The sequence below is a fragment of the Crotalus tigris genome, unplaced genomic scaffold, assembly GCF_016545835.1.
Source record: "Crotalus tigris isolate CLP2741 ecotype Arizona unplaced genomic scaffold, ASM1654583v1 scf7180000024310.2302065, whole genome shotgun sequence".
NCBI lineage: Eukaryota > Metazoa > Chordata > Lepidosauria > Squamata > Viperidae > Crotalus > Crotalus tigris.
Window position 1 is genome coordinate 183,279 of NW_024100482.1, and position 15,421 is coordinate 198,699.

Below are 15,421 nucleotides of genomic sequence, written 5' to 3' on the forward strand. Positions count from 1 at the left end.
GAGATATCTTTTCTCTGTAATTGGGTTTTCCTTAATGTACCTTGAATGGTTTGCCTTTAAGTGCTGACAGAGCTCCCAACAATTGGATTCTGGGTAGAGGGGGAAAAAAGGATGCAATTAACATACATGCATTAAAACACAACTTTTTCCTCCCCGTTGTTTTGGCTGAATGATATAGTGATGATAACCTCCACCTCTTTCATAACAGCTTTTTTATTATATTTTATTATATTTGTGGCCAAAAAGTCTTTCAGAGTAGGTTGCAAATCACAGTTCTTGCTTTCAAGGCAATATTTAGAAGAAGGCAAGCAAGGAAAGAGGGCTGAGCCAAAGTTTTTCTTATTAAGCGAGAGATTTGTTAAATGAATTTTGCCCCATTTTACAACTTTTCTCTCACCATAGTTGTTAAGAGAATCACTGCAGTTGTTAAGTTAGTATCAGGGTTGTTAACCAAATCTGGGTTCCCTATTAACTTTGCTTGTCAGAAGATCACAAAAGGTGATCACATGACCCTGGGACACTGCAACATCATAAATATGAGTCAGTTGCCAAGCATCTGAATTTTGATCAGTTGACCATGGGGATGCTGCAACGGTCATAAGGATTGAAAATGGTTACTAAGTTACTTTTTTTAGTGCCATTGTAACTTCAAACGGTCACTAAGTTGAGGACTAACGTAGTTCAGATTGCTTGATGGAATTGCTCCAACTGAGTGTGATTTGAGAGAGACAAAGGACAAATGATTTCTCAACGTAACTGTTTGCTTTTTCTGGTGAATGAATTTTGTCCTAGCTGTGATTCGGAGCCCTAAAAGAGATACTGGATTTGCCCTCTTTTTTTCTTGATAATTTTCACTGGAAATGGCTTGTAAATTGCTTTTTGGATATTGTGAACCGTCAGAATGAGGCATTTTATTACCCTGGGTGACTGTCCTCCAACTCACATTAAAATAGAATTTACGTAAGTTTAAAAGTTAAAGAAAACCTTTTTTATTTGGAAATAAGCAGCAAAAGGGCGATTAGAATGGGAAACTTTTTTAAAAGGCTGGACGCGACACTTTGAAAAAACAAGAATACTTTCTGTAGTTTGTTTAAAATCTTATTAAAAGTATATGAAGATTTTGAGTTTATGTGTAAGAAATCTTTCCCTGGGAAAATGTTGTGGATTAGAGAAAAACAGTGTAAGAGGAGATTTTGAAGGTTGGTTACTAGAAGCAACCGCAAAAAAATCTAAAGATTATAATTAAAGGAGAAGATCTGCTGATACAGAATGGAGAAAAGTATTTTAACTCTGGAAAAATACAAGGATATTTGGCAGTATTCAGAAGTTTCTTTTTAAGATTGTTTCTTATTATAAAAATGGGTTCAAAAGAAGAAAGAGGAGAAGATACAAGTGAGAATCAGGCTGTTTTGGACATGGATTTAAAATTGACAGGATACAAGAATGATACTGACAAAGATGTTATACAGGATTCACAAATGAAATCAATTAATTTTTTAATAGCTAAAACAGACACACAAGTAATAAATGGGAAGAGTGACTTTGATTGTGAAGATTTCAATTCAGAAGAATGACTAAGGTAACTGTTTTATTTTGGACTTACAAAAAATGTTTTACATCTCTGAGGGAGTTTCTGAGAAAAAATTAAAAGGGAATTAAAAAAAATCATTTCTGGAACCTACTTAAAAGAAATAACCATCAAGATTTTTAAAAGTAAAAATAAGATATATAAAGTTGCTTTCTTCGATCAAGGTTAAAATGTATTTGATGGGGTTTTTTTTTCCTAAGGAGCTTTTAATGAGTTTTTCTTGACCAGGATTAAATGATGAGGCTTTAAAGATTTGTCTATAGATAAGATATGATAAGAGAAGATTTTTTTTTGTAGTGATAAGCTGTGGTATTAAAATGGCAGGAAAGTGTTAAACTTGTGAAAAAGTTTCTAAGAAGTATGAAGAAAAGATGATAAGAAATTAATTTGTGGGACATGATTTGATGGGATTAAATTTCAATATGGTGTTGTTTCTGGTAGCTCTTAATAGAATTTTTTCTGATTAACCTTAAATGATGAGACTTTAAAGATTTGTTTATCAATATGAGATAAGACATGAGAAGAGAAGATATTTTTTTTGTATTTTTAGAGAAAATGATAAATTAGTGTGTAAAATAAATGAAAGAAATATGGAATTGATTTACTTGTTTAAGATATATTATTTCTGATAGCTCTTAATGGACTTTTGGGGATTAAAATTGAATGATGAGGATAAATTATTTGCTAATAGATAAAAATAAAATATGAAACAAAAAGATTTTAGGTTGAAATATTAAGGTGATAAGTTATTGAAATGGTTTGTACTTGTCTTAATGAAGTCATTTCTATATATTTTTTTTCTTTTCTTTTATATATATTTTTCTTTCTTCCCTTATTTTTTTCTCTGTGCACTTTTTTGTATTTTTTCTTCTTTGGGTATGTGTTTGAAATTGACAGGATTCCAGAATGATAGTGACAAAGATATTATAAAGCAGTGTTGGGCTCCTTAAAAACACATGGACTACAATTCCCAAAATTTGCTGGCTGGGAATTCTTAAAGTGGACCAGGTTGAGAAACACTGTTATAAAGGATTTACAAATGAAATTGATGGATGTCTTAATAGCTAAAACAGACACACAAGTAATAATTTGGAAGAGTGACTTTGAATGTGTGGATTTGGATAATAACTTTTTTATTTCGGACTTACAAAAGAGGTGGGTTATACCACTGAAGAATATTTTATTGTATTTGTTTTTTATCTTTGTATTTTTAAACTTCAGTAAAAAATACATATATGAAAAACCAGCATATGCACTCCACAGCACGGTACTATGTTAAATTTATCTGCTGCTATTCCTCTAAGACAGCATTTTCCAATCTTCCCAGCTTTAAAATATGTGGACTTCAAAACCCAGAATCCCTTGGAGTTGAAGTCCACGTACTTTAAAGTTACCAAAATTGAAAAGCACTACTCTAAAAATTCAGGAAATCTTTACACTGGTATCCATAACACTTTCCTATCTAGTTTTATCCCCATAACAGAATTTTGAGCAGTTGGGTTGAAAGACAGAGACCAGTCTAAAGACAACAGCGAGTTTCCTTAGCTGAATAGAATAGAATAGAGCTGGAAGGGACCTTGGAGATCTTCTAGTCCAGCCCCCTGCTCAAGCAGGAGAACCTGTACCATCTCAGACAGGTGAATGTCTAGTCACTTCTTTAAAATCTCCAGTGATGGAGCGCCCACGATTTCTGAGGGTAAGCTGTTCCTCGGGTTGATTGTCCTAACTGTCAAGAAGTTTCTCCTTAATTCCAGGTTGCTTCTCTCTTTGATCAGTTTCCAACCATTGTTTCTTGTCCTTCCCTCTGGTGCTTTGGTGAACAACCTGGCCCCCTCTGCCTTGTGGCAGCCCTTCAGATACTGGAACACTGCTATCATGTCTCCCCTATTTCTTCTTTTCTTTAGACTAGCCAAACCCAATTCCCACAGCTGTTCTTGATATGTTTTAGTCTCCAGGCCTTTGATCATCTTAGTTGCTCTTCCCTGAATTTTTTCCAAACTCTCGACATCTTTTTTGTGATATGGTAACTTGAGAGTGACTTGAATCTGACTCTCCCCGTTTCCTGTGCCTCTCCCATATGGGCCCAATAGGAATGCTAGATAGCTACACCCCGCTGTCGTATTTGGACAGGTATCCAATTGGCCAAGAAAGTCTTATGTTTGGGGCTGCAGTCCCAGGAACTGTATCTGAAAGGATAGTCAGAAATATGTCACCATTTTTGTTCTAGTAAATGGATGCCTTGTGACTGGCCATGATAAGCAGCAATTTTGTGAACAGACTAGCTGGTTTCTCATGGCAGCCATCTTGTGAATAGGCAATAGACAATAGAGCATGATGTCGCGTGATGTATCGGAGCTTTTTCTCCATTGCCAGCAATGGGGTGGGCGCGGTTTTGGGATGACGCGTCCGGCCCACGGGCCGGCAATTTGACACCCCTGCAATAGAGCTTAATTCAGTCCTGTGTGTTGCCCATTTCTGATTATTTTTCCCAGTTGAGAGGTAGCAGTCAGAGCTGTCCATACAGATCAAGGGTGGCAAATCTTTGGTGGCCACTTAGACAGGACTGAAAATTCCAGAGGGGTTAAGAGTTATACCAACACAATTTGGAGAAGATGAAATTTTTCTTTGTTTTTTAACTATACTTATTTGAGGGCTTACATTACAACTTTTATGTGTTTCTCACCTAAAAGCAGCTGGAAATTGCTGTCACATGGTTGGAGATCTTCCCAGGACTGCAAAAACGAGATCTCAGACCCCCATACCGCTTGTGGCTGCTAGTTGCCCATCCATGATAGAATGTCAGTAATGGACCTGGTAGCTTGCAAAGAACAAGAAGTTGAGGGAAATTACAATTGAAAATTTAAAATAGGACAAATGATGCCAGGGAAGAGAGGGGACATAAAGGCAATAAGCTGCTCAGAATCACTCAACAGTGAGATGGGTGGCATATAAATGTAATAACTAAAAATAAATAAATAGAAAACTGAAGACAATGTCATTCTTTACTTGGTGTACTTAAATTTAGAGGACAACTGACATTGCATTTAATGGTTTTCACAGAAATGGCGAGTTTGAGGTGGCATTTGAAGGATACTATATGGGTAGTCCTCAACCTGTGACCACAGCTGAGCTCAAAATTTCTGTTGCTAATCTACACAATTGTTAAGTGAGTTTTGCCCCACGTGACAACCTTTCTTGCTACAGTTGTTAAGTGTATCATTGCACTTGTTAAGATAGCAACACAGTTAAGTGAATCTGGATTCCCCCTTGACTTGGCTTACCGAAAGATCACAAAAAGGGATCACATGACCCCGGGACACCACAACCGTCATAAATATGAGCCAGTTGCCAAACATCTGAATTTTGAGCTCATGACCCTGCGGATGCTGCAATGGTCATAAGTGTGAAAAACGGTCATAAGTCACTTTTTCAGTGCTGTAACTTGGAATGGTCACTAAATGTAAGTCAAGGACTTTCTTTAATGTAAAGAACAAAGATTCTGGACACATCTGTTGTATTTTCTTTGCTTCCAAGTTAACCGTGTCTACGTATTTGTAGTTGAGATAGTCCACTAAAAAGTTGATTTGTGATGGATTGTGAATTAGAGAAGCGATCAGGTGCATTTTGAAAGGAATGGCCTTGGATGTTCCTCTCTCTCCTTCAGGCACAATCTCCTTTCCATTTTTTTTTTTAAAAAGCTCTGTAAAGAGCTTGTGGCAAAGTTGAGGGTTATGTTTGATGGAAAGCCGTTGGGCTCACTCAACACTCTTTCAGCATTGAATGCAACTCTAAAATCACTGAAAATGTTAAGTACTCTAACGTACAGTATGTCCAATTATGCTCATCTCTAAGTTAAATCTGCTGTTACCTATTGTAGTGTATCTGCATAACACTTGAACTATAATTTGTCTAAGCCTGGGCTTTAACAATTATTTTAAGTGTTCTCTTAATGGATTGGAATATAAAAGCAAGGTATTGTGAGCACTATATCCCCCCCCCTTTTTTTTCATTTAGGAATGGAATCCTTGCATTGGAGTTACAAAAGTCTTTTTTTTTTTATGCACAGCTTTTTGCTACCTGAGTTTTATTCATACTTTGGGGGGGGGGGAACCTACTAAAATTCTTGTGAGTTTTTTTTTTCTCTAAAAGTATGTCATAAGCAATAGGAAAGGATAAAAGCTGTGTAAGTCTTGGAATCTGGTCTTGGATCCAAAAATACTTGAAGATCAGGGAAGTCCTATGATCCCTGTTACCAAAGTTCAATCAAAGCCCTCCCAGCATATTCAAAGATAGACTGCCCTTGAAAATGGAAGAGCTATTCAGTCTCTTATATACCTGTTAGTCTTCTGGGATAAGGAGGCTTTCACTGAAATGATCAACATGTGATAAAACATACCGTATTTTCCGGCGTATAGGATGGCTCGGCGTTTAAGACGACCTCTGACTTCGGAGCCGATTTGCATGCCTAGAAAGTCGTCTTATATGCCGGAAACTACTGTAATTTCCGGCGTATAAGACGACTCAGCGTATAAGACGATCCCCGACTTCAGAGCTGATTTGCATGCTTTAGAAAGTCATCTTATACGCTGGAAAATACGGTATTAGAAAAAGGGATTTTTGTTACCTTAGTTGGGCTCCCCGTGAATACTGTTGGGTCTTCAACTGGTTTCCCACTGTGCTGTGCGGTGACAGACTGCCATGAACTGTGGGGAGGGGGAATGACGAGGGGAAGGCTTGGGGGAAAATGAAAGTAATGGCTGCACCTCTTTGAGATGCTGCCTCAAGGTCACCCAGCTGGAAGAAGAAAGGAGCCACAAACCAAACCTTGTTTGGACTGACTGTTACGAAAACATCTGCAATACATGTGACCTTTAATATACTATACCTTTTTCAACAAAGGGGGCTAAGGATCATTTCTGTTTAGAGGTTTAACTTGTGGCAAGTCTGAAACCCACCCTGCCTTTTATTAATAATAATAATAATAATGTCATCATGGACACTGGCATGGCACATAGGACCAGCATTTAACTTCATCTTTATTTGCAAATAGACCCCTTTAAATATTTTTAGAAAACAAAATGGTGGTAGCAGTCCAGAACTTTTAGCAAGAGTCCCAATTGCTTCCTTATTATTTTGATCAGCAATTGGCAAGAAAAACCCAGTATGGACTTGATGAGATCAGTTTTGAATTTAATCCGTGTTTGTTCGTTTTTCACTGTTTAAATCCAAACTGGAAATCTGATGATAAGATAAAAGATGCCAGGGAGTCCTTGGTGCTCTCTGAGATTGGTTATTTCCTTGCAGAAATTTCATTACCCACCTAGGTAACATTATTGATGTTACCTAGTTAGGTAATGAAACCTCTGCATGCAAACAGCCAAACCTAGATGGCACCATTGTTCAACCCTGAGCTACATATGTCCTCTTCTATTAAAGTAGGCATGTCAAACTCACAGCGTCAGGTGACGCCGTGTGACATATCGCGACTTTTTCCCCATTGCCCATTGCCGGCAATGGGGTGGGCGCGGTTTCGTCGTGACGCATCTGGCCTGCGGGCCGGCAGTTTGACATGCCTGTATTAAAGGATACTAACATGATTTACCCACCTACTTTTATTTATTTATTATTCTTCCTAGACCTTTATGAAGAAATCCGTCAATTCCGCAAGGCCTGCGGCGACGCTCATATGAAAACGATCTTGGGGACAGGAGAGCTGGGATCGCTTACAAATGTCTACAAAGCCAGCCTTGTAGCCATGATGGCAGGTAACTTCCACATCTTTGGATCAGGTCGTGTTTGCAACAGATTGCTGCTTTGTGGGATGCTTCAGTTGTGTAAACTAGCCAGCCATTTGAGCTTTCTAATAAACTCCATTCCATTTTTCCTGTTCTCTGTTTTCTTTCTTTTTTTTTCTTTAGGCATTCGGCAGTTCTTGCCTTCGATACATTGAGCTTTCATGGAACTGTTTTGGATCATTCTCTCTGCCATTCCCCCCCCCCGCATATTACACTAAACCAAAATTCATTTTATTTTGTTTTGCTTTACCATATTGGTTCTAAAGTAAGGGTGTCAAACTCAGAAGGTCACATGACGTATTGTGACTTTTGGGGCATTGTCGACAGTGGGGTGGGCACAGTTTTGCTACGATGCATCTGGCCCACGGGCCGGCAGTTTGACACCCCTATTCTAAACTGACTATAGTTCTGGTGCATTATTTAACAGGTTGTAGTTTATAAGCTGTGGTTTGATGGCATTAACTGCTATGTGAACGGTGGCATTTGGTAAGGAGTTACAGGTAGTCCTTGTTTAGCAACTGCAATTGAATTTAGCAACTATGAAGTGAAACCACCACTGTGCTTATCTTTTATTCAGCTTTCCTTTGCTTTACAGAGCTGTGCAGGTCATAAATGTGAGGACTGGTGACAAAGGTTACTTTTTGATCACTATTCTAATTGCAAACAGATGCTAAGTGAGTCAGACATTGAGCAAAGATTACCTGTAATCAAACCATGGTTTAGGCCATTACAAGAACCGGATGAGTTAAGATTGAGTCAGTGGTTGAGTTGGAAGCTATACTCTTAAGTAGCTGGAAAAAAAAAGATGGAAACTTTTCTCTGAATCTTCTGCCTAGCCTGACTCTAGAAGGTATACATGCTCTAACTCAGGGGAGTGCCTGGCTGAGGAATTCTGGGAGTTGAAGTCCACAAGTCATAAAAGGGCCACATTTGAAGGCCCCTGCTCTAAGTAATTGCAGAAATATTGAGAGCTGCTTAAAATTGTCTAAACGTTCTTCCCATCCACTCTATTAGTTTCAAGGGAAGGGTATTAGATCTTAGTAGAGTTCTATATCCATTTTTCATTTAGAATTTCAAGGGATAAATACATTACCCTTCATCCTTTGTGTTTCCCCATAACAATCTGAGATAGGTTTTGGCAGAGGTCTGTTCACTGAGCTTGCTGTTTAGCTCCCAGACGTTTTCTTACCAAACTAGGTAACATCTTCAGCAGGGGGGTTGGTTGAAGTGTCTTGAGTTTTTGGGTCAAGACACTTCACCCCAAAACCCCACTGAAGATATTATCTAGTTTGGTAAGGAAATGTCCGGGAGCTACACAGCAAGCTCGGAGAACAGACCCATGACGAAGCCTACAACCTAAACTACAAATATTCTCAATAATTTCTAATCTGAGATAGATTGGGCAAAGAGCAAGTGATTGACCTAAAATCACACAAGGAATTTTTGTAGTTGAGGATAGAGCAGTGGTTCTCAACCTTTTTAATGCCGGTCGTAAGTCAAGGACTACTCAACCGGTCATAAGTCGAGGACTACTCAACTGGTGCAGCACTGTTTGCAGAATGGGACTTTGGGCGGGCTCAGCAGGGCAGAGACAATTCCTATTGGCTTTTGAAAGCCAATAGAATTAGACTCTGTTCAAGAGAGTCTATTCTATTGGCTTTCAAAAGCCAATAGAATAAAAGGGAGTAGCACAGCTAAGGAAACGGGGGGAAAAATGGTGGACTGCGTTGTTTGGCGATCCCCGTGAAATGGTCGTTCGAGCCCAAATGGGGTCCCGACCCACAGGTTGAGAACCACTGGGATAGAGTAACATTTGGTTCTTCCTGCCTTTAGTCCAACACATCACACTGGCTCATTGGCAGGAACTCTTTTGGATGGTGCATCTAAAACACGGTTGCTGTTTTATTGTAATATTTTCTCAGAAGCAGATGCTATTTTTAATATATATATATTAAAAATAGCATCTGCTTCTGAGATTTTATATATATAATTCCATTCATCCAATTAGCTATTCAAAGTTTCATTTAGGATTAAAGTTAATTCCTCTACAATTTTAGTGCTGTAGTTTCATTGAAATACAGCAGATGGCTCTGCTGTTTACACAATTCCTTCTCCTTTTTCAGCACGCTCCACACACAGATACACATGCAAACATACAGAGGTGTTGCTGTGTATCCTTATAAAAATACTTTTTTAAATGTAACAATATCTACCCAAAAAAGAAACCTTACATTTTTCACCCTAAATAATTTAATTTTAAACAGAAGGATCCTTTTAGGTTTGCTGAGTATATAGTAACGACGCAAATGAGATGACCTCTAATTCTCCTTTGAATTATGATGACTTACCTTAAATTGTAGTTGTCTTCCATTCAGGTAAATTTGGGGTTATAATTTTCAATGGTTTGTACCTTTCTCGGCATTCATTATGCTTAGACTATATCAAATTAGGAACCAAATGTTTCTGACCATTAATTTCATTTATTAGATTTTATCCCACCTTTAAAATAGGTAACTCAAGGCGGTGAACATACATAATACTTCATCTTCCTCCTCTTTTGAGGTGGGTTGGGCTGAGAGAGAGACTGACTGGGCCAAGTCACCCAGCTGGTTTTGAGACCTAAGATGGGACTATAACTCACAGTCTCCTGGGTTCTAGGCCAGCACCTTCCCCACTATACCAAACTGACTCTATAAAACCATGTTTTGAAAGCAGAGCACCTCTTTGTCTTCAGAAATTTTGAGGGACTAAACTCTGTCTCCTACGTTCTAAGATCATAATACTGAGAATTACGGGTCTTCTAATTCATATTTAAAAATTAAGTTCATAATGCTGTTTTTGGGTTCAGTGAAAGTATAGAAACAGTGTTCAGGCCATAATTTATACTAAAATGATTAATACTTAACCTTGCCACAAGTGTTTCATTAATTAATGCTTACTAAGAAGTTGTTCTCTTCCCAAAGCACCTGTCATCAGTGTGTGGGTTTGTGTGTGTATATTTGATTTTATAAGCTAAAATGCAGATCTTTCCTGATATCTCAGCTATTTTATTTTATATTTCTCATTTTTAAAATGTATATTTATTATGAATTCAGGAAGCCCCATACAAGAATCTTTCAGGTAGTTTGGCATTTTTGTTGTTCATTCCCAGTTTGCAGAATTGTATGCAAATATGCCATGCCTAGTCTTCCTGAATATTGGGGAGATGGAGAATGATGGGATAATGAAAGATTTTTCCTTCTTTCTTTCTTTCCTTCCTTCCTTCCTTCCTTCCTTCCTTCCTTCCTTCCTTCCTTCCTTCCTTCCTTCCTTCCTTCCTTCCTTCCTTCCTTCTTTCCTTCCTTCTTTCCCTTCTTCTCTCCCTCCCTCCTTTTTTATTACAAAGGGATCCTTAGTTTTTAGTGACATAGTAGGAGAAAACTTCCAAACGTCTGGAGGGTCAAGGAACAAGTAAATATAGTGAATGACATTTAATGTAATCTAAATAAAATTAATTAAATAAATGCTATTAATATAATGTATTTGTATATCTATCAGTATTTCACTTCATGCTGGGAATTTATTTCAACTCCTGGACATTTTAAGGGTACTCCTATGTATCTTTAGTTATGTGCACCTGATGATGGTTCAGTAGAAGTTCTAAACCTTATGCTAATAATGCTGCTCCCTACCATATATAAGAACTTCATTTATCTGATTTTAAACGCATTTCTGGGTAGGCTTTGTGATTTCTACTTAATGTTACTTCTTTCAGACAAAGACTCAAAAATATTTTCTCAAGTCTGCCACTTTTGTGTTACCATCTGTATAATACACCACACCATTAATGAAGTTTGGAACTTCTTATAATACTATTTTTATTCTGTTTTAGTTTATTATATTTGTTCTTAATTATGTTTTAGATTCTATTCTACTTATTGTTTTCACATCTGTCTGTCTATCTATCTATCTATCTATCTATCTATCTATCTATCTATTTATCTATCTATCTCTTTTCAGAACTGACGAAGCATCTTGGATAAGAAGCAAGATTCTATTCTACTTATTTTCATATATCTATATAACTCTCTCTCTCTCTCTCTCTCTCACACACACACACACACATATATGTTTTCTGAGGTTTTTGCGGATGTTTGTATGTAGGTCTTTGGTTATTCGGGTTTTCTCCCACGTAAAATTGGAAGTGTCTTGGCGACGTTTTGACGAAGTCCCATTCGTCATCTTCAGGCTGGTGTTTTCAGCTTCGTGCTTCGAGAAGCAATGTGTGGTCTTAGCTGTTTCTTCCTTTTAACTGCCAGTGGGGGTATGAACTGATTGGGTGGGAGCTTGGCTATGTTCTGATTGGCTGGGGGGTTGGCTGTGCTCTGATTGGCTGGGGGAGTGTTCTTTTTGGGTGGAGGCTTTGTTGTGCTCAGGTTAGTCTGAGTTGCAGGGGGATTTAAGATGGTGGGCTGCCTTGCTATCCTTTCCAAAGGATTCAACTTTGCAGTCGCTCCCAAACACATCCCCACTGAAACCATTATATGTGGAGTTGAAACCAGCCTGACCAAAATCAACCCCGATGACGCTAACAGAATCAGACATGAAATCACCAACATCCTCTGCACCAGCAAGCCACCCAAAAGCAACTTACCCAAAGAAGAACAGACAGCACTACGTAACCTGAAAGAAGACACCAGCATAATAATCCTACCAGCAAACAAGGGCAACGCCATGGTGGTTATGAACACATCTGACTATCAAACCAAATTAACCAACCTATTCCAAGACTCCACATACAAACCCCTAAACACAGATCCCACCACCTACCTGCCAAAAACCACCAGATCCAAAATAAAAGCCTCCCCCATTGGCGAAGAGATCCAGCAAAGAATCATTCCCAGAGAGAAATCATCCAGATGCCCTAAGCTCTATGGTCTCCCCAAGATACACAAAGAAGGAACCCCACTTAGACCCATAGTCAGCTCTATAGGCTCACCTCTACAAAGCCTATCCAAATTTCTCGCCAAACAACTACAACCCTGTGCAGAATCCATCACCTCACACGTAAAAAACTCATTCCATTTCTTAGAGATCATAAAGAAACAAAACTTACAGCACAGCGACCTACTCGTGAGCTTCGATGTCATATCCCTCTTCACCCAATCAAAGAAGCCTTGACAGCTATCCAAAACAAATATAACCCCCCCCCCAAAACACATCCTAGATCTGACCAACCACTGCCTATCCAACACATACTTCATCTATAACGGACAAAAATACAAACAAATAGAAGGAGCATCCATGGTATCACCCCTCTCACCTGTCATTGCAAACCTCTACATGGAACACTTTGAAACCCAAGCTCTAGAAAAATCTGAACACAAACCCAAACTCTCAGATACGTAGACGACACCTTCATAATCTGGTCACATGGGAAAGAAAAACTGGACAACTTCCTCATACACCTCAACAGCGTACACCCCAAAATACAGTTCACCATGGAAACAGAAGCTAATAACCAACTTCCCTTCCTGGATGTCTTAGTCTACAAGAAATCCAATGGCTCCCTAGGACACACTATCTACCAGAAGAAAACACACACAAACCGCTATCTGCACATTCTCTCACACCACCACCCAGTACAGATCAACTCCGTAGCCAAGACACTCATCTCTAGAACAAAACGCTTAGCTGATGAACAACACCTAAAAACCGAACTACACACTCTCACTAATGTACTTACATCCAATGGATTCCAAAGAAATAAGATTACCAAACTAATCCAAAAAGAAACCCCCACTAAAACCCAAGACAGAGAACAAGAAAATGGCAAAGCCCTCCTCCCTTACATAAAAGCCACCACAGACAGAATCAGTAAGATCCTCCACAAACACAACATTAAGACAGCATTCTGCCCAAACAGAAAAATATCCACCATCTTAAGAAACCCCAAAGATAAAACTGAATTAGAAAATCAAAGAGTATACGAAATCCCATGCACTACTTGTCCCACCACATACATCGAACAAACCAACAGAAGAATAAGTGCACGCATTGAAGAACATAAGAACTCAGTCAAAAAAGAGGAACCAACTTCTTCCCTGGTCCAACACCTTAAAACCACAGGACATGAAATTGACTTTAAAAAGACCAGAACTATCGCCAAAACTGAACATTTTAATAATAGAATAATCAGAGAAGCCATCGAGATAGAAAAACGCCCACACAGCATGAACAAACAAGATGATACCTCCCGCCTACCAGCCATTTGGAAACCCGCCCTTATTGACAAACAACTCCCTAACACAAAAAATGACACCAGACCCACACTCACAAAAACCACACAGGATGTCACCACCAAACATCCACGCAAAAAACAAACCCAAAGCCACACCGATTATGAGGCACGACCACAAACCAGAAGCCAGACCACAGCTGCATCATTAGCCACTTTAAACCCCTCCAATCCATACATGAAGCAAACTGACACCCACCATGAAGATGAGGCACGACCACGAACGCGAAGCCAAAAAATAGCAAGGCAGCCCACCATCTTAAACTCTCCTGCAACTCAGACTAACCTGAGCACAACAAAGCCCCCACCCAAACAGAACAATCCCCCAGCCAATCAGAGCACAGCTGACCTCCCAGCCAATGAGCACAGCCAACCCTCCAGCCAATCAGAGCACAGCCAAGCCCCTAACCAATCAGAACACACCTCCACCCAATCAGAACACAGCCAAGCTCCCACCCAATCAGTTCATACCTCCACTGGCAGTTAAAAGGAAGAAACAGTTAAGACCACACAAACTAGCAGTGAAAAGGGGCGAACAGCACTCCCAGATATGGGCTCATATGGCGGAATTGGGCCACCGCTTTAATTTTAATGAGGTAGGCGTCTTGGCAAGTGACAGTACAAAGGGAGGCCGCTTATTTAAGGAAGCATGGCTCTCCAATAGTAACTCTATTAACCGGCATATTGACCTCTGCCCGGCACATGTGGCACTAAGATCATGGAGTACGACTAACAACCCATCTCGCTACCATTGGCCTGACAGCAAGTCCAACGGAAAAACCAAAGAGGATGTGCCAACCCCCCAATTAGTTTGGTGTGACCCAGGAGAGGAAGAACAACGGCTGGGAATCCCCACCACCCCCACAATATTGACACGTTTTCAAAAGACCAGGAGGGCGATGGAAACCAGAGCCCAGAACCCCCATACCACAGACATTTTAGTTGGTGTGCAAGGAGACGTGGTGGACAGGGATGGGGGGGGGATTGTTAAATCTGACAACTCATCTGCGCCTGGAAAGAAACGGGACGATCGACTCGAGGTGGAAGAGGCGACCCCTCCGCTCCGCAATGCCAACTGAGTTAAGAACACCTGGAGTGCAGGACGAGGTTGACGGCGGGTTGACGGAGGTTCCGGAGAGTAAGGAGAGGAGTGAATCCGGACGGAGGAGCGCGCGAGGGGGCGGGGCTTGTGTGACCAGCTTGCCGCGCCTGACAATTCATCTGCGCCCGGAAAGAAACAAGACGATTGACTTGAGGAAGAAGAGGCGACCCCTCCGCTCCACAAGACCAGCTGAGTTAAGAACATATGGAACGCGGGACGAGGCTGATGGCGGATTGACGGACGTCCCGGAGAGTAAGGAGAGGAGTGAATCTGGACGGAGGAGTGCGCGAGAGGGCGAGGCTTGTGAGACCAGCTTGTCCCGCCTCACACCCATAGACTCCAAAGACTTCTGTTGCACGCGCGCAAGAGCGAGAAGTATCAGAGCGAAGAGGAGGGCAAAAGAGGAGCACTGTGACGCTCGAGGGGATCATAACTTCACCCCCCCCAGACCGAGCCCCCAGATCACAGCGCGCGTGAAAAGAGCGCAGAGGGCGAAAGAAAGGAGGGGAGGAGTATGACGGTTGGATATAGCCACAGTTATGAGGCTACCCCCATAGATAAACAACCCACCGAACCACCCCAGATCACCACCATATCCCAGCCAATTTGGAACATCGCATATGACCACCTCGATAACAGTTGGACACGAGGGGGAGGCA

General features: G+C 40.3%; 1 protein-coding gene across 1 annotated transcript in view; it reads left to right on the forward strand.

Moving 5' to 3' along the window:
* Positions 1–15,421, forward strand: part of DERA (deoxyribose-phosphate aldolase) — a 53,385-nt gene that overhangs the window by 12,360 nt on the left and 25,604 nt on the right. The window contains exon 6 of the mRNA XM_039324930.1: positions 7,225–7,353. Within this exon, the coding sequence (XP_039180864.1) occupies positions 7,225–7,353 (129 nt within the window). The remainder of the gene's footprint in view (positions 1–7,224; positions 7,354–15,421) is intronic.